This window comes from Alexandromys fortis, unplaced genomic scaffold, assembly GCF_014885135.2.
Source record: "Alexandromys fortis isolate MF-2015 unplaced genomic scaffold, M_Fortis_MF-2015_v1.1 scaffold_146, whole genome shotgun sequence".
Taxonomy (NCBI): Eukaryota; Metazoa; Chordata; class Mammalia; order Rodentia; family Cricetidae; genus Alexandromys; species Alexandromys fortis.
The window spans coordinates 55,665-73,855 of record NW_026068042.1 but is presented as its reverse complement, the minus strand read 5'-3'; the positions used below and the strand labels follow the sequence as shown (position 1 = coordinate 73,855).

At 48.2% G+C, this 18,191-nt stretch overlaps 2 protein-coding genes across 7 annotated transcripts in view; one reads left to right on the top strand and one right to left on the bottom strand.

The window, feature by feature from the left end:
- Window positions 1-330: 330 nt before the first annotated feature.
- The window catches only part of Sgf29 (SAGA complex associated factor 29), a 42,228-nt gene continuing 24,367 nt past the window's right edge, over window positions 331-18,191 (bottom strand). Inside the window, exons 2-11 of one of the 4 annotated variants that reach the window (XM_050165915.1) lie at window positions 17,831-17,927; window positions 15,562-15,637; window positions 14,605-14,677; window positions 11,035-11,099; window positions 10,083-10,212; window positions 9,869-10,015; window positions 9,703-9,738; window positions 9,459-9,621; window positions 9,136-9,215; window positions 331-1,262 (exon numbers count right to left, since the gene is read on the bottom strand). In XM_050165915.1, coding sequence (XP_050021872.1) covers window positions 1,244-1,262; window positions 9,136-9,215; window positions 9,459-9,621; window positions 9,703-9,738; window positions 9,869-10,015; window positions 10,083-10,212; window positions 11,035-11,099; window positions 14,605-14,677; window positions 15,562-15,637; window positions 17,831-17,905 — 864 coding nt within the window. In that variant the 5' untranslated portion in view covers window positions 17,906-17,927 and the 3' untranslated portion in view covers window positions 331-1,243. Of the gene's footprint in view, window positions 1,263-8,869; window positions 8,993-9,020; window positions 9,216-9,458; window positions 9,622-9,702; window positions 9,739-9,868; window positions 10,016-10,082; window positions 10,213-11,034; window positions 11,100-14,604; window positions 14,678-15,561; window positions 15,638-17,830; window positions 17,928-18,191 lie in introns of those variants that run through there. The other 3 variants (XM_050165914.1, XM_050165913.1, XM_050165916.1) reach the window with 3 other exon arrangements.
- Window positions 5,159-8,942, top strand: Sult1a3 (sulfotransferase family 1A member 3). Of its 3 annotated transcripts, XM_050165910.1 has the most exons (9): window positions 5,160-5,317; window positions 6,302-6,459; window positions 6,541-6,666; window positions 6,741-6,838; window positions 7,479-7,605; window positions 7,713-7,807; window positions 8,257-8,437; window positions 8,564-8,672; window positions 8,771-8,942. In XM_050165910.1, the coding sequence occupies exons 2-9, from the start codon at window positions 6,312-6,314 to the stop codon at window positions 8,790-8,792; spliced, it is 906 nt and encodes a 301-aa protein (XP_050021867.1). In that variant the 5' UTR covers window positions 5,160-5,317; window positions 6,302-6,311; the 3' UTR covers window positions 8,793-8,942. The 3 variants fall into 3 exon arrangements, with proteins under 3 accessions (XP_050021868.1, XP_050021867.1, XP_050021869.1); XM_050165911.1 differs by lacking the exon at window positions 8,771-8,942 and having other exon boundaries at window positions 5,159-5,317; window positions 8,564-8,676; XM_050165912.1 differs by lacking the exons at window positions 5,160-5,317; window positions 6,541-6,666; window positions 8,771-8,942 and having other exon boundaries at window positions 6,427-6,483; window positions 6,731-6,838; window positions 8,564-8,676.

Sequence of the window (18,191 nt, the reverse complement as noted above, 5' to 3'; positions counted from 1 at the left end):
ATCCTTAAATGCATGATCCCCTTGCCTGACTCTACTGGTTGCTAATCCAGAGAGGCTGTGTTTGATTCCCAGCACCCACGTGGTGGCTCACAACCATCTGTAACTCGTTCGAGAAGATCCAACTCCTTTTCCTGGCCTCTGCATGTATCAAGCACACACATAGGTCAAATACCCATACCCACAAAAGAAAGCTAGCTAAATATGACCAGAGTTAGCGTTATGCCCAAATCTGCGAAGTCCCCCCCCCCCAAATCAACAAGGAGACAGAATCCCTTATGTAAAAGCAAAGAGCCTTTATTTTATGCAAGTTTGCAAACTCGGTCTCTCTGCATGTCCAACGTACTGGAATAAACGGAGAGCCCTGAGCTCAGATAGACTTGGGTTTTTATAGTAGTAGAGGTGGGGGTGAGGGGTTTCTTAAGGTTCAGGGCCCCTGATTGGCTGACTTTGTCTAGGAGTGCCCTGTTGAGCGTATCCTGGCAGGTGATCCTGTAATGGAAAAATTAAAAATGCTGCAGGATCCCCAGCGGCAGTAGGCAGCAGAAATGCTGTAGGTCCCCAAGCGGTGGTGGCGGGCCATGTGGCAGCAGGCAGCGGGGACCCGAGAGCAGCCAATCCCAGGCAGAGACAGCTGCAGGTCCCCAACCAGTGGCTGGTCCCAGGCAGGGAGACATGTGGCAGAGGGGCAAGAGACAGAGACATGGATAGACACGCCATGCAGAGTGAGGTTGGATATTCATTCGAGGGGTTAGGGAGAAGGGGAGAAGAGCAGAGAGAGAGAGGAGAGAGGAGAGAGAGACATAAGAGGGGGAAGGGGAGAAGTGGGGAGAGAGGCAGAAGCTGCCTCTCCGAGAGGAAGACAGAAAAAGAGAGCAAGCTCAGGCCAGAAGCTGAAGATCATCAGCCTGCCTCAGTGGATGGGGGAGGGAGTGGGCGTGGCTTGTCTCAAAGAGACAGAACAATCATTACAGGGAGCACCGGACGATGTGTTCCTTTTCACAACTACTTCAAGCTGACATTGGGGCATTGTTATCCGGGTCCAAGTAGGTTGAATGGCTAGCCAAAGGTAGGGAGGAAATTTAGGCAACAGGGCACTCATCATACTTTGTTGAAGGGAGAGGGGGTGTTCATATCAGCTGGACTGGTCCACATCAGCTTTTAGGAAGTTTAGGGCTCGCCACTGTTCAGAGCAGGTTGTAGTCAGCAGCTGATGCTTAGATGCGTCTGCCAGGCAAGTGGAAGCCTATTGAGGTAAGTTTAAGCTAGGAACAGAAATTAAAATTTAGAAAAAGAGCAGATAACAGGTATCTGTAAACAGAAGGAATAGATTCATACCTTTGAGTCCTAGCAAAAGCTACAGACTTTGGTTAGAAGCATGTATATTTTTCTTCTGTCCAGAGAACCATGTATGGTGGCTTTAGAATGAGCTACCAAGTTGGCTATAGCTTTGTGGAAGAAATCTGGCTATCTTTTGCTGTTAAACTGACATTATAACTGCCCTAACTATTAATACTATCAGAGATCTCAGAAGGATAAATAAAGTATATCTGAGTACAGACCAAATAGTTTCCAAATCTATTAAAAATGTCCATAAACAGTTAGTCATACCCAGGTCTCCACAGCATGGCAGAAGTATCCAGAACAGCAGTCTTACAGTCTTAGCCAGGCCCGTAAGGTGAATATTTTTCCTATGGAAAAGACTGACTTTATTTTGTTTAGGAAAAAGTGGTGCAATCAATTTTCCAATGTCCTGCTGTTTGTCCACAGTCTGGACAGGGTCCTAGCAGCAACTGTTGCACTGGGGTATCTTGCCCAGTGGTCAGCATAATCCAGGTGGAGACATCATGGTGTCCCATAATCTTTGGAGACCTTGGGTTCCTGCTAGGATCTCAGAGTCTCTAATACAATAAGCTTATTTATTCATTTATTTTTATTCTTGGTTTTTTGAGACAGGGTTTCTCTGTAGCTTTGGAGCCTGTCCTGGAACTAGCTCTTGTAGATCAGGCTGGCCTCAAACTCACAGAGATCCGCCTGCCTCTGCCTCCTGAGTGCTGGGATTAAAGGCGTGCGCCACCACTGCCCAGCAAGCTTGTTAATCATTATTTTAAATGCCATATTCAGCAGATCTCTGAAGTATGAGGGCTGCCTACGTATGTCTGATTAGACAAACTTTGCTTTTCATTACTTGTTTTGACTTTGAAAACATATACAGGGAACTAAATAAGGCCTGTTTCTGTAACTGATTATATCAGTACTTTAAAGATGACTGACTGCCTTGTATTTTTTAACAGTCTATAAGTTAGCAGCTTTCACAAGACTAGAACTCTATACTCTGTAATAATTCTGAATTAAAGGTAATAAAGAAACTGAATTAGTCATTCCGAGGGTAAACACAGGACAAGAACAGCTATATCTAGCTGTTAATGCTGTCTCCTGCAAAGGCAAGGAACAGGTCCCAAGGTGAAATGGGAACAGGAAGGAATTTAAGAACTAGCATTGCCCTAGGTCAAATGCTAATCTATAGAACCCATCTTGGCAGGTGTGTACCAAGTTGCCCTGGGAAAGCTGCCCTGGGAAGAAGCAAGATCATTAGGGACCTGTTAGAGCTGAAAGTAAAGTGGTTAACCAAGGAGACCAGCTGAATAAGTTTTCATCCAGCTTCCCTGTGAGTATTCTGTTCTCTATCATTAACAAGGCCATTGAATCTCTAATTACCCCAGAGTGATTGGCAGAGAAACATTCTTTCCCCAGAAGAGGAGGTCCAAACCTCTTAGTATCAATACAAAAATTATGACTCAGTTTATCCAAATAGCTTAAACCCAACAAAGTCAGCAAAGACAAGGAGGCTAAATATACATTTTTAAGCCTTAATAGACCTTGAACAAAGAAATACATTTTTTTTTTTTGTTTGAGACAGGGTTTCTCTGTAGCTTTTTTTTTTTTTTTTTTTTTTTTTTTGGAGCCTGTCCTGGAACTAGCTCTTGTAGACCAGGCTGGCTTCGAACTCACAGAGATCCGCCTGCCTCTGCCTCCCGGGTGCTGGGATTAAAGGCGTGCACCACCACCGCACAGCAAAATAAATACATTTTAAACCATTAGTTAATATTTTTAATGCTTTGACCTTTTATAACTTTTTTAGACAACATAAAAACTCTTACTGAAGGCTTTCTTGTGGTTTTCCTCAGTGGTGTATGATATATTGTATGGCTACAATATTTTAAACAAGAACAGAAATATGCACATACTATAACAAAAGAACTTTTAAATTTACATCACATAAATTCTTGTATCAGTGTGAAACATTTGAGACCAACAGTAAGTTTTTTTTTCATACATTAACCAATAATAATTTGTAACCAGCCCCTATAAATGATGACAGATATTTATAACACATTGGCTCTGAATGATCAAAGCAGCTCTGGTGGAGGAAAGTCAGGCTATAATGTTACAACATGGCCAATGAAGCAACACCTATAGCCAGAGTTCTTGGCCAGTGGAGCCAAACCTTGGTCAGGTTTGATCAGAAGTTGAGGCACACAGCCCCCAGGGCAGGCGGAGGGAACACACCCATCAGCATGGGAAGGGGCAGGGTGGTATGCAGCATGGGGGGGTATTGTTAACCTCTCCAGCCATAGCAATTAACCCCAGATTCTCTGTTCAGTGTTTGAAATCCTACTGGGGTAATCTGTCCCCTACAACTGTGGCTGGCAGTCTTGCTACATTGCAACAACAAGGCTGCATAGCATCCACACAGGCACACTGCCCCACAGCCTCGTGCTCAGGGCCAAGGCTGACTCCTTTTCATGAAATGTTTAAGGCCATGGGTAGAGGTTATGTGTCTTATCCCTTTTAGGAAAATATACCCCTATGCTTATGGCCCTATCTCTAAAGTCCTGTAAGTAATCACAATATCAAAGTCAAAGAAATCATGATTTGAGTCTGTCCCAGATCTACAATAAAAACCTTCCCCTCATCCACACCTTGGAGAAGACACCTCACCAATGCCATCAGTTTATACCTTCCCCTAGAGAAATGAAACTTTTTTTCAAAATAGACTTTCTCTGTAGCTTTTTTTTTCGTTTGTCTGTTTGTTGGTTTTGTTTTTTGAGATAGGGTTTCCCTGAGTAACAGTCCTAGCTGTCCTGGAACAAGCTCTTGTAGACAAGGCTGGCCTCGAACTCACAGGGATTCACAGGCCTCCCAAATGCTGGGATTAAAGGCATGTGCCACCATGACCCAGCTCTCTTTAGCTTTCTGAGCCTGTCCTGTAATTCATTCTGTAGACCAGGCTGGCCTCGAAACTACAGAGATCCTCCTGCTTCTGCCTCCCAAGTGCTACGATTAAAGGCCACGCAACAACTGCCCAGCAAGAAATGGAAATTAAGTCGTTCCTGGAGGGTTCTGTTGCCTGCCTTGCCACAGCTCTCCTCTGAGACTACAACTCTGCAAGGGTCAGCAGATGCACATCTGTGATGCAGAGAGCCTCTGAAGCTCCAGAGCAGCTTGCTGCTGCATCTTCATCCCAACAGAAGACAAAGATCAAGAAGAGGGCAGGGTTCTTCCCCTTCCTGGGGCCTTATAACTCTCCCAGCTGCAGCCTTTTCCTGTCTGCAGAGCTGTTTGCAAGTTAAGAAAAAAAAAAAGGATAAAAACCCTTCTGGGGACTGTTGTTCACCAGTCACGAGTAGTAAGTACTGGGTGAGGTAGCTCAGCAGCCACGAGACAGGGCACCTTGCAGGGCCTTTAGACCCCAGGTCTTTCAACAGCCTTCCTACTTTGCTGCACCTCCAGGTCACTGACCCTGCTCCCTCTAATCATTCTGGATTTTCCCTGAGCACACCAACAACTGCGGTATTGCTGTGGTTGCTCAGATCTGGACTGAAAATGTCCTCAAGACTGGCTTGGAGCCAGCAGGAATGTGAATAGCCTTGCCCTCATCTGGCCACCTCCCTCCCTTTGTTAGACTGTGTCAATTGTCTGTTGATCTACCCTGAAGTTTAAAGTAAGGAAGGAGCCAGAAACAATGCAAAAACAACACTAACTTTCCTTTTAACCTTCTGGGTTTTTTTCCTCTTGTTTCTCCAGGCTAAACCCATAGTCCATTAGTGGGGGTTACAGGGTTCCGCCCCGTCTCCACCCCCTCCGCCCCCGTTTTCTGGGAGGACAGCCAGTCCTACCACTGCTTCTACTCCCTCCCACTTGGGTCCTACAAAATATTCAGCTGAGTCCAACTGTGCGTTCCTTACATGGCAACACCCACATAGAGAGATCCCTACCACTGTGCACCGGGGCAGTGAGGCTCAGAGCTCAGAACCAGGTGAGTGGCAGGGTGGGGTGGCCCCCATAGTCCTGCCCAGCTACCGGTTCCAACATTCAAAGGCCAAATAGTTGCTCCGTCTTCATTAGTCTATTTGAACCCCTGACTGGGCCTCTAACTGCTCTCCTTTCCCCGCGCATACTCCACCTCAGAAGGGCAACTGTAGCTTGTTTGAGTTTCCCCTCTTTTCCCTGGCTGGTTTTAGAATCCTTTTAAATAGAAAATCTCTCCCCAGCCTGCAACAAGCTTGGTAGCTAAACCGGTTATGCTTGTCTCTGAGCAAAATAGGTATAGATGGTTTGGGGCGTTTCTGAAGGAGGAAAAAACGGGGAGAGGCACATGTGCATGGGCTGACCATCCAGCTGCACCAGGAAGTGTAAGAGACACAGGGCTGTTTCCCCGAGTGTCCTCAGTACATGCTGGTATCTATCCAAAAATACCAAGCACTGTTTTGGTTCTACCTCAGAGTGCTTTAATGTCTGGACTATGCTTGGGACCCAGGGACACAGAAAGTTTGCAGGTGAGCAGTGACACAGCACAGAAGTGACTTTCTCAGAGCCTCAGGAGCCCAATCTTATTCTTTTTTGAGACAGGGTTTCTCTGTAGCTTTGGAGCCTGTCCTGGAACTTGTTCTGTAGACCAGGCTGGCCTCAAACTCACAGAGATCCACCTGCCCTGCCTCCCGAGTGCTGGGATTAAAGGTGTGTGCCACCATTGCCCAGTGACAGGATCCTAATCTTTTTATTTGGAGGGGGGATTTCGAGACAGGGTTTCTCTATAGCTTTGGAGCCTGTCCTGGAACTAGCTCTTGTAGACCAGGTTGGCCTCGAACTCACAGAGATCCGCCTGTCTCTGCCTCCTGAGTGCTGGGATTAAAGGCATGCGCCACTACCGCCCGACCAGGATCCCAATCTTAAAGCAAGAATCTGCAGTATTGTGAACTTGTTAAAAATAAAAAAGTGAGTTTCACTGTTCTCAATGCAGTTGATGCAACATGGAGTTGATTGAGGATATCACCCGTCCACCACTGGTGTATGTGAAGGGTATCCCACTCATCAAATATTTTGCGGAGGCTCTTGGGCCATTGCAGAACTTCACTCCCTGGTCTGATGACTTGCTTATCAGCACATACCCAAAGTCTGGTAAGCAACAGAGGGTCCCCCAATGTCCTATAGGCCTCATTTTGGCAAGCAGGTCCAGACTCTGTATTCCCTTCTTTCCAGGTACTACCTGGATGAGTGAGATCCTGGATATGATCTACCAGGGAGGCAAGGTAGAAAAGTGTCTCCGGGCCCCCATCTATGCCCGGGTGCCCTTTCTTGAGTTTGGATGCCCGGGAATTCCCTCAGGTATGAGCATTAGGGTGCTAGACACAAGTGGAGAGAGGTAAGACCAAGCCCTAGCTTAACAAAGTTCTCTTTAGGTCTTGACTCTTTGGCGGAGACACCAGCCCCGCGGCTCCTTAAGACACATCTGCCACTGTCCTTGCTCCCTCAGAGTCTGCTGGATCAGAAGACCAAGGTAAAAACAAACAACAAAAACCCCAGTTACGGTAGTACCTTCCAGCATTTGGGAAGTAGAGGCAGAAGGACCAGGAGTTTAGGGCCAGTGTTTGCTACACAGCAAGTTCAAGACCAGTCTGAGCTGTATCTGACCCTCTTTCAAAAACACGGGAAAAAGAAAGAAGGGAAGGACAGATGGAGGGAGGGAGGGAAGGGAAGGTGAAAGGACGCAAGGGGCCCCTGGGGTCATTCTAGCTTTGGTTTGCTCTGCTGGAACTCCTGGGGCTACTTAAGCCCTGTTTCATCCTGTATGGAGGGTCTCTGGCTGTCACCCTTGTTTCCTTGTCAGATAACAAGGAAAATGGACTTCTTCAGTGTAAACTAGAGATGCAAAGTCCAGCTACACACAGGACATAGATGAAGGGGCTGGTGGAACTCTAACCTACTATGTGGATGTGTTGGCAATAAAGGTGTAATCTTAGGTCAATGGTACCCCTACCATATCCCAACAAGTCAGCTTCTAGTCCTATTTTCTTTTCTGCCATCCCCAAAAGAAATGCTGAGAGTTCCCAAGTGCTAGAAGGCACAGCACCTCTCTGGGTCCTGTGCAGGGTGATAGGAAAGGAGGAACCAGAACTAGGGACTGTCTGTCCCTGCAGGTGATCTACATTGCCAGAAATGCAAAGGACGTGGCCGTCTCCTATTATAACTTCTACAACATGGCCAAGGTGCACCCTGATCCAGGCACCTGGGACAGCTTCCTGGAGAACTTCATGGAGGGGAAAGGTGAACCTGAGTCTGTAGCACGGAGGGGGCTGGAGCCGAAGGCACAGCTGGAGCTCAGGGCACAGCTGGAGCTGACAGGCATGTCTCTGCCCCATTCCCTTCCCCAGTGTCCTATGGGTCGTGGTACCAGCACGTGAAGGAGTGGTGGGAGCTGACGCGCTCTCACCCTGTTCTCTATCTCTTCTATGAAGACATGAAGGAGGTGAGACTGCCTGCTGCCACTTCCTTCTGTGTCACAGGCAGGAGCATCACTCACCTGGTCCTGTCCTGGCCCCAGCCCAGACCAGCCCCTCCCATCCTACCTCCTGGCTAGACCCTCAGTGCAGCTCATCAGAGGGCGCTGCACAGCCTTTATCTTGGAGCAGGTGTCACTCATGCGCCATTGTTGATCTGGTGGTTTGCTGCTCTTGCTTCTTCCTGCTCCAAGTCTGGACACCAGAGATCAAAATCTGTCCCTGTCCTCTCCCAGAGTGAACCCACAGAGATCATGCCAAGATGGCAGTGTAGGAAGCTACCTACTCTACATCAGGGCAAGAGGCTCACAGTCAAGGGGTCAGGTCTGAGAATTCCTTGGTAGAAGTGGCCTGCTCCCTATGGGTGCTCTCCCAACTTTATCCCAATGAACACCCAGAGATCATCTCTATGCTTCAGAATCCAAAAAGGGAGATCAAGAAGGTCCTGGAGTTTTTGGGGCGCTCTTTGCCTGAGGAGACTGTGGATCTCATTGTTCACCACACATCCTTCAAGAAAATGAAGGAGAACCCCATGGCTAACTACACCACTCTCCCCTCTGCAGTCATGGACCATGATGTTTCTCCCTTCATGAGGAAAGGTAGGTAGTAGCCTGGATGGGCATTTGGAGGATTTGGGGAAGGGAGGCCGGATGCAGCCAATAAAGCTGCAGTCCCATGGGTCCTGTGGCTGTGACTACAGTCTCTCTCCCTCTCTCCCTCTTCAGGTACCACTGGGGACTGGAAAAACACCTTCACTGTAGCTCAGAATGAGCGCTTTGATGCCCACTACGCTAAGATGATGAGAGGCTGCAATCTCAAATTCCGTTGCAATCTGTAAGTGGATATGGCTATCCTGGGAATGGGGGTAAGCTGACATAACCCATTATGACCTCAAGAATGAAATATGATGCATCCATGTTGTATGCCTACAGGAAATCTGAGCCAACAGAATGACTAGGACTGGGGACGTACACGAATGAAGAGGGCTTTATCAACATGTGTCAGGAAAGCAATCCATCCGCGCAGTGAAAAGGAACCCAAACATGCAAGAGAAGAAGACAAAAACTGTATTTTACCTGAAAGAATAAATGACTGGGCCTTCTCCCTCCTGTGGCCATCAATCCCATGTGTCTGACAGAGGAGGGCAAGAGGGTCTGAAGCAGTGAGGCCCAGGAGACATGGTGAGAGGAAGAGTATTTATTTGATTACAGGAACTCCTTTGCTGCCTTTTCCCATGAGACTCAAGCCTGCCAGCCAGCTTCACTTTTTCTTGGGCTCCTTACAAGCCACCACGTACCTCTGGGCCACATTGAGAGGAGGGGAGTAGCCATCTGCATAGGAGGTGTCTTCAAACAGGACTGAGTAGTCATCCTGAGGCTGTAGGGCACACACAGGAAGCCTGGTCAAGATGCTTCTAGGCCAGGGCAGCCTCTCCTTGCCCAGAGCCCCAGCTGCATCTCCCACCTCTCCCACCTTCCTCTCTACCCTCTTCCTGGTGCTACCAGGAAAGCCTATGTTCAGGAGATAAAGGGCTACAAGGCAGCAAGCAGGCATCCTGAAGAAAGATGGGGGAAACCCTTAAGGTTCTGGTGTCCAAGACCTTCTACGGTGGCTCCTTACCCGCTGTGGGGGTGTGTGGATCAGGGCACGGTAGAAGCAGGTGGTCTGGGGATATAGGGCTAGCACCAGCTGCTCCTTCTGAAACAAGGCCTCAGGGTCTGTCTCAGGGTTAGCTTTCCACTGGGGCAGTGGGATGATGCGTCGCCGACTCAGGGTGTGTCTCCTGGGGGAAAATACAGGCCGTGACCAGGGAGGCTTCTCCTAGAAGCCTGGTAACTCCACTGCTCCCCACTTGGACACTCACTCTTTGCCTTCTTCATCAATGTCGTCTACCTCATACCTGTGGGCAAACCAAAGGGAAACAGTGCTGGAACAAAGGACACAGTCTGCATCCAGGAGGAAGCAGGAGAGAGGACGAAGAGGGGCTGCAGAAGCCGGCGTGGTGAGCATGTGGCCGGGCACACACTCACTTGTTGGTAGCGTGGCTGTAACTGACTACTTCAGCCAGGATCCACTGCTCGTCCCCATCCACAGCCTTCACTCTAGCAGCCACCTTGTCTCCAGGTTTGGCCACATAGTCCCCTGAGGCTGGAATGGCTCCACAGAGGGGTGGGGGCCTGTGAGAGAAAGCCTGTTAGTCTGGGCCCCTGGCACCAGCCCTCTCTGGCCAGTTCCCGCCCTCACTTGTCACCAGGCTTCCCGATCCAGAGGGGCAGGGTCATGGCCGACTGCTGCAGCAGTGTCATCAGGACCCCTCTGCGCATGGTCTTCCGTGGGGGCTCCGAGTCATTGTAGAGACCTGCGATCTTGGCCGCTGTGGGAAGCAAGGGAAGCCCTGAGGCCTTGTGGATGGTGCCTAACCCAATCAGAGCAACGGCTCTGAGCTAGACCACGTTATACCAGGATCCCCAAACCTTCCACGCCCCTTCTTAACAGATATCTAAGGTTGGGAATGGCCAGGCCTAACTCTCAGGTGGGTGAGATGCCAGGACAGTGGTACTGTCATGGAGAGGAACTAAAAAGGAGGTCCTAGGATGCAGCCTATATTCTGTTTCCTGACCAGGGCCCTGGATATGTAAACGTGCTGGGTCAATGAAAATTCCTGAAGTGAGATCCTTCTGTGATCTCCTTTCTACTAGTGTTTGCATTTCAGCAAACGCTGCACAGATTATCTAGTGTGAATTCTTGGCCTCATCAGCCATGGCTCATCACACTCTTCAACTGAAAACAGACAAAAATGGTACCGTGATCACACTAAGGGGAAAAAGAGTTGCATCTGGGGCAAGACAGATGTCAAGAAACCAAGGCATTGGCACCCAAGGAGACCTATAAGGCCGAGGGCTAACCCAGCTTCAAATGTGTTCACCAAAGCATGCCACAGAGGGAGCAGTGGTAGAAAGGAGAGAGGTGACCAGCCCTGGCTAAAGTGAGCAAGGGCAGTGTGAGGGGTGGGGCACAATTACCTGGGTCTGGGCAGAGACCTAGGCAAACTCTGCCTCTGAGTCTGTCTCAGACAGCTGTCAGGTGACTCCACCAACTTATGCCCCATGCTCCTCGCCTGCCAGGGCCATAACTGCTTTCCTCCAAACCCACACCTGGCCTGGTTAAGAAATGCCCTGCATTTTCTCCCACTTACCAATCCGCCTCTCTTCCAACAGAGATTTGATCTCAGCTATCTTATCCAGCGCTTTGCGGAGGATGCTAGGCAGGGAAGGGAGAAAAGGGTACTGGGTGAGGCACTCAGCATAGGCTTCTTGGCAATTTGGGCTCCCAGACCAAGTCTATGCTGAAACTCCAGACGCTGTTGGGTGTGGCTGACACCTGTAATCTTGGCCCACAGGAGGCGGCAGCAATCCTGTGTTGAGTCTGATGCCGTCTTAGCCACACAATGAGCTCCAGGTCCGCCTGGGCTAGAGTGAGACCTTGCTTCAAACACAAAAGGAGAGGCTCTAGAGATGGCCCAGTGAATTAAGGACCTGTTATGCCAACTTAGAGTCTGAGTTAGATTCCCAGCACCCATCTGAGAGCCAGACATGGCGCCTGCAATCCCAGTGCTGGGTGATTGTGGAGACACTAAGATCCTGGGAGCTCATTGGCCAAACAGCCTGGCCAAATTCATCAGTTTCCGGTTCATGGGGGACCCTGTTTCAAAAACTAAGGTGGGCAATAATCAAGGAAGACGTCCAGTATCAACGAGTAGCCTACACATGTGCTTTCACCCACTTGGAAGGCAGAAGGAGGTGGATCTCGAGTTCGAGGTCAGCCTGGTCTACAGAGTTCCAGAACAGTCAAGGCTACACAGAGAAACCCAGTCTCAAAAAACCAAACCAAAACAAAACAAATAAAAATTTACTAAATTATACTTCTGACCAAATACATGTGACACCGGCAGCTACACTGTACATTTCATGTTCATGGATGTCTATTGTGTCAGAAGCCACAGCGAGTGTCAATGCTGTGTGACACTCACGGTGGGACTCACCAATGGCAGGGCTCGGAAAGTTAACTAACTAATGACTGTGAACTTTTTCAGTGCTAAGGATGGAACCCGGGGCCACTGGAAAGCTAGGCAGCTGTCCTACCACTGAGTGATAGCCTCGACTCTGTTTTTCAATTAAAAGCATAAGGAGCAATGTAGCAGAAAGTGTCAGGACAACCCCTGGAGAAAGCAGGCGTTCTGAGAGGTTACTGATACGGCCTTGTCCAACACTGTAGAAGCCCCACCAAAGTTCTGACCCAGCCCTGAGGTGACAGGAATGGAAGATCAGATTTGAGCACCTCACATCCCTAATAGGCTCATGTTTGAGCAGGTGGTCCTTAGTAGGCGTGGCTTTTTGCAGAGCTGTGGATCCTTTAGGAGGCGAGGCCTTGCTAAAGGAAGTGGCTGGGGAGGGGCAGACCTGTGCTCTGGCCTAGCTCTCTGCTTCCTCAGTACAATGCAGTGTAACCAGCAGCCTCACGCTCCTGCTGCCATCCTTTCCTTCCATGACAGACAACCCTCTCAAAGCAGGAAGCTAAAATAAACCATTCTGTCCTTAAGTGCTTTCTTCTGGGAGATTTATTACAGTAAGGAGTAAATAACAGTGAGGCTCCAGGGCTGGTCCAGGTAGCAGAAGAAGCAGAACCCCCAGAGACAGCAGGCAAGCTCAGAATAGCCCCAGTTACAGGAACTTGCTCCTATAAGACTAAAGCCATTCCCACTCCTGTGTAATCCTGTAGCCTGAACCTCCAGAAGTCAATTTACAGATGGTCCAAGCTGGCAGGCAGGCCGGCAGTGCATATCACTATATAGGTTCTCCAAGTCTCCCAGAGAAGGCTTCAACCTTAATCAGCAGGAACAACTCCACTGTGGGTCATTTTATCCTGTTTCCATAGCAAACCTATAGCAACGCTTTAGCCTGGGAGTGCTGGGACTCAAGTGAGGCACCCAGAAAGCAGACAAAGAATGGCAGTCAGGAGGCCAAAGATACTGTGAAAGGCTGATATTGCTGCTGGGCCTGTTTAGAGTTCATAGTTTTATGTCCTACATCCAAAATTGCAGTCTACATCAAAAGAAACAGCAACAACAAACCCCACCAAGAACCCAGTCCAATGCTTCAGAAAAAAAAAAAAAACATAAAGGGATACTCAAGGGCTGGAGAGATGGCTCAGAGGTTAAGAGCACTGACTGCTCTTCCAGAGGTCCTGAGTTCAATTCCCAGCAACCACATGGTGGCTCACAGCCACCTGCAATGAGATCTGGTGCCCTCTTCTGGCCTGCAGGCATACATGCAGACAAAACACTGTATACATAGTAAATAAATATTAAAAAAAAAAAAAAAACCGGGATACTCAAACTAATTGGTGACATGAAATGGGATTTTCAAACAGTCACAAAGCATCTCCCCATAAGACATTTGCTAATTACACAGAAGAAAACAGAACCTGAGAGAAACCACATCAAGTAACGAGACATAGTATCTTGGGCCTTCCAATAGAAGGCTACCACTGTGCTACCAATGCCTCAAGTGTCAAACCTGAATCTAGAAGCAAGGAAGCACTAAATACACCCATGAGAGGGTAATTCTACAGAATAACTAACCTATAGCTTGTGGTACTCAGGCCCTTGTGAACCCCCTTCCCTTGTGTCTGAGCCAGGCAGGCTACTCTTGTCCTTATCCCACAGCTGGCTCCTTAGGGGCCTAAACATGCAGCCATTACTAAAAAGAGCAAACCAAGACTTATTAGGACAATTAATTTTCTGCCTATATAGGGGGAGAAGAGCGGGGGGAGGGGGAGGGAAATGGGAGGCTGGGAGGAGGCGGAAACTTTTTTTTTCTTATTCTCAATAAAAAAAATTTCTGCCTATAACTTGCATTAAAAAGTGAAGAGATCTGGCTACACATAACGGCACATTAACTGTGACTTCTGTCAGAGTCCTATGAGATGTGTTCATTTAAAATAAGCAGAGCCCTGTCAGCATCTAGCAGAGTACTAACTGTGGACTTCTGCCTTAGGAACCAGACTTCGCCATTTACTAGTTGTACGAGTTGTGGCAGATTTTATTATCCCTCTATGAGGCTGTTTCCTTAACAGTAAATTGGGACAATCCTAAAAACTACATCAAAGGAGTGCTTTGAGGATCAAGTGAAGTAAATTAACACCGAAGTATTTGGGCCAGGTATGGTGGAACACATCTTTGATCGCAGTATTAGGGAGGCAAAGGCAGGCCAATCTCTGTGAGCTGGAGGCCAGCCTGGTCTATGTAGTGAGTTCCAGGGCAAGCAGAGCAACACTGTGTGATTCTGTTTCAAAACAAAACAAAACAAAAAAAACCCACTTCGAATGAATGGTAGCAGGAGCACAGCAGCGCCACACAGTGGTCCCTGTTCCCATCACAGGCACAGCAGCGCCACACAGTGGTCCCTGTTCCCATCACAGGCTGCAATAGTCAGCATATTCCCAGGGCAGGGGAGGGTCAGTATGGGTTACAGAATCTGGCCTTCTCCCCTCATAACCCCACGGTATGTTCACAATCCAGTAGAGTCATTACCTATATTTTAACGACAAGGCAAGGGAGTTTCGGCTGAATCGACTTCAGCTCACACGCCAGGAAATGGTCGGCAGGGTATGACACTGCTTCCCTGCCATCTATAGAGCAGTAAGTAGAAGGGAAGAGCTTGGAAGAGGGAGGCAGAGCAGGGGCAGCTCGGTGGGTGGTACTCACTTGCACTCAGCCTCTGCATCGGCCTTGGCGGTTGTGTAGAGGCCACGCAGCTTTGTCCGGTAATAAGGAGAAACTATAAACGCAAGCATGAGGAGACATGAGCAAAAGGAGGTGGCAACATGTAACCCTGACTCCAGGACATCAGAATCAGCCCGCAGAGGCTCAAGGCCAGGGCCTGGGTTCTTAGCTTTATGAGTTCAAACATGCTCCCAAGGGGTTAGTAAGATGGCTCAGTAGGGAAAGTACTTGCCTTGGAAGTACTTAGGAACCCAAACTTAAAAAACAGAAACAAAAACAAATCAGGCATGACCAGCCTGGCTTAAAACTGAGTTTTATGACAGCCAGGACTGTTATATATAGTGGACCATCTCAAAAAAGGAATGGTGTCCAAGAACAAAACATGAAGTTGGCTTCTTCTGCACACATACACGTGCCATCTATACACGTGCATTTACAGCCTCCCCGACACACGTTAAGAAAGTGCTCCCTGTCTGTTCATCAGGATCACATTTCCATATGTAAAGATGCCGCCACCATTCTTGGAAAGCACCTTCTAACCTGCCACCTGTCGATACCCGGCAGGTACAGAGAACCAGGAGAAGAAAGAACTGTCCAAGGCTATTCTGAGTTAGAAAGCACCAGGCACAAGTGACCTGCCTTGGAGAATATTCAGAAGCCATGGGTGACTCTGCTTCAGAAAAGCCCTGTGCCCATGGGCTCTAAGGTAAGGGTGAGTTCAAGGCTGCTTTTCCAGTCCTGAGCTGAGAGACTCTGAGTCTTTTGGTGCAAGGCCATCAGTCCCTGCCATTTTAGGTCATTCAGCCAAAGAACAATGATCCCACAGAGCAATTTTAGAACATGCAGATACAAGCAAAAATCCCTTTGATGACACAGTAAGGCCATGTTCCTGGTCTCAGCCCTTCCCACCTCCTGTCTCTCCTGCCCTCAGTTACTCACTCTTGTTCTCAGTCTGCATCCGCTCGTGGGTTTTCTGGATGTTCACCAAGTTGTGCTCACTCCTCGAACGCTCTTCCTGTAAGGATGAGGTCAAGGGGCCATGAGGTAGACCCTCGCCTTAACAAAACGCTCCCTCTGTGTTACACTGCCCCGTCTGTGGCTTTTGAAAGACGATTCATTAATACCTATCCTTACGGTATCATACCCAAGAGTTCCACCCCTAAACACACTCTATGCAGCTCCTATCCTCTCCCAGGCTCTGACAATAACACCCTTGTACTGTCTCTAGCTTTGTCTTTTCTGGACTTTGTCACACAGTTGGAATGTGTGTGTGTGTGTGTGTGTGTGTGTGTGTGTGTGTGTGTAGCATATAACCTACTGCGATCTTTCACTTAGCAAATATGCGCCAATATTCAGATCCTTATTTTTCGGGGAATACCAACTACAAAGGGTATGTTCTGGAGAGGAGTTTCTGGGAATTGCTCCCTCCTGGTTCACCGGACCACACGGTCCAGCAGAATAACCAGTGTGTGGCTATAAACATCAATAAGCCAGATATGGTGGCATATGACTTTAAACCCAGCACTCAGGAGGCCGAGGCAAATAGGCCCCCCCATGAGTTGGATTAGCCAACTTTACATAGCAAGTTCCAGGCCAGCTAGGACCACATAGAAAGATCCTATCTCAAAAACAAAACAATACAACCACACACACACACACACACACTTCAATGAGCAAATGTCTGAAAAGGCAATAATGGACAAAATGTTGAGCAATGGCACGCTCAACATGCCTCAGTATGCCACAGACACAAACACACCATGCTTTATTAGTGAACGAAAGAAAAGCTATTTTAATATATAGGAGGAATGAGATTTACAGCACAATGGGGCTGAAGATATGGCTCAGCAGTTAAGCGCACTGGCTGCTATTCCAGAAGAACAAACATACAGACAGGCACTCAACCATAATCATAAATAAAAACAAGCCTGAAAAAAAAAAGAGTAGAGAACTAGCTATCACCTGGCAGATCCAGTTCTTGGTACTACACGCAGGACAAGCAAATGTGCATGTGACTGTCACCTTTTAGTCCTAGGATGGGGCACTGCACATTTTCTGGTATGAACGTCACTGCATCTAGGCCATCATCATATATCTGCAACACGAGCACCAAGTAAACCCTGGCCCACAGACAGAAAGGGCTTTGGGCACAGCAGATGACGGCCTGTGCCTTGTGGGACAAGACAGATTCCTGACGAAGGAGGAGCTGCCTTCAGAGGAAGAGGATTTGTTCATTAGAATAAGATGATCAACCTGAGCTCTCTCACAGGAAAAAGGCCAAGAAGGAAGGTCAATCTAGAAATGGTGAGGGCCTCTAGAGTCAGGCAGGACCAGCAAAAATGCCAGGTAATTCTAAAACCATCCATCATGGGGAAAGAAAGGGTTTAAACACTGACTCAGCAGAGCAGGCTAGGTACTTTGAACGGATAGAGGCTAGAGAAGCCACAGACAAGCCCTCACTGCTGCAGCCCAAGGGCATACTTATGTGAGTCTCATGGAGCTCCAGGGCACTTGTCATGCAGTGAAGCACTAGGGCTGCTCCTGAACAGCTAACAGAGCGACCTCTGCTGTGTCGACACCAATAAGAATGATCCTAAATACCGCTGCGCCTATCTCAAAGGGAGGTGGCAGATTCCTGTATGTAACGCATGGTGATCTGTCTGGACTGAGGCAAGGAGACTGGTTTTGTTTTCATATTTGATCTGAAGCCCAGAAATATGTGGCCATGGGCAGCAGAGGGTTAACTCAGCAGGCCTGGGTTGTCTCAACCCCACACATTCTAAAGTGCTTTGGCCTTTGACCAGATCCTGGAAGCTAACTCTAAGTCTAAGTCTAAGACTGTCTTGCCTCGTAAGAACATCTGCGATTTTTTGGAGTTTGGAGATGGAGGAAGAGGAGTGATGGCTGATGGGTACAGGTCTAAGGATGACCGTGGTGACCACTGTATGACTAAATTTCTAAAACAATCACTAAATTGAACGCCTTCAATAGGAGCTTTGTGTTGGATGTGATCTGTCTTTCAGACCGCTGTTAAACAAAAGAAACCCTGAAATCTTGTACTTGACAGAAAACCCAAAAGGAATGGCAGTCAGACACAAGACTCCCTCCTGCCGCCCTTTTCCAGCATCTTAGCTGATGGTGGTCTCTCTGAACATGACCCCACCTCCACACAGCTTTGCGCCACAGCCCGTGTTTCACTCGCTCTTACCTGGGTTTGCTTGATCAGCTGATGGAGCTCTGTGAGAAGCTCTGCAATTCGGGAATCAGCAGAAACGAGGGCCATGGAACGGGCCAGTGAAGGACATCTGGTTAGAGGGAAGAACGGAGGGAAAACTGTCACTGCTGTGGGTTGAGCTGTACTTCTGAAGCGTGAAGTCCTAACCCTGGGCGCATGTTAAGGATGTATTTGAAAACAGGGTCTTTGCAGATGGAAGTCAGAAGTAAGACAAGACCTTAACCTGGAGTGACTGTGTCCTTATCAGAGACAAACACACTCAAAAGGATAACCACAGAGGCAGAGACTGGAGAAATGTAGCAAATGATTGTTGGCCTTAAACTTGAAAGCTTTT

Coding starts and splice junctions, on each gene's coding strand:
- Sult1a3 (XM_050165910.1), top strand. CDS start 6,312: ATGGAGTTGATTGAGGATATCACCCGTCCACCACTGGTGTATGTGAAG. Junction 6,667..6,740: donor ATGCCCGGGAATTCCCTCAG/GTATGAGCATTA, acceptor AGTTCTCTTTAG/GTCTTGACTCTTTGGCGGAG. Junction 7,808..8,256: donor TCTATGAAGACATGAAGGAG/GTGAGACTGCCT, acceptor TCTATGCTTCAG/AATCCAAAAAGGGAGATCAA.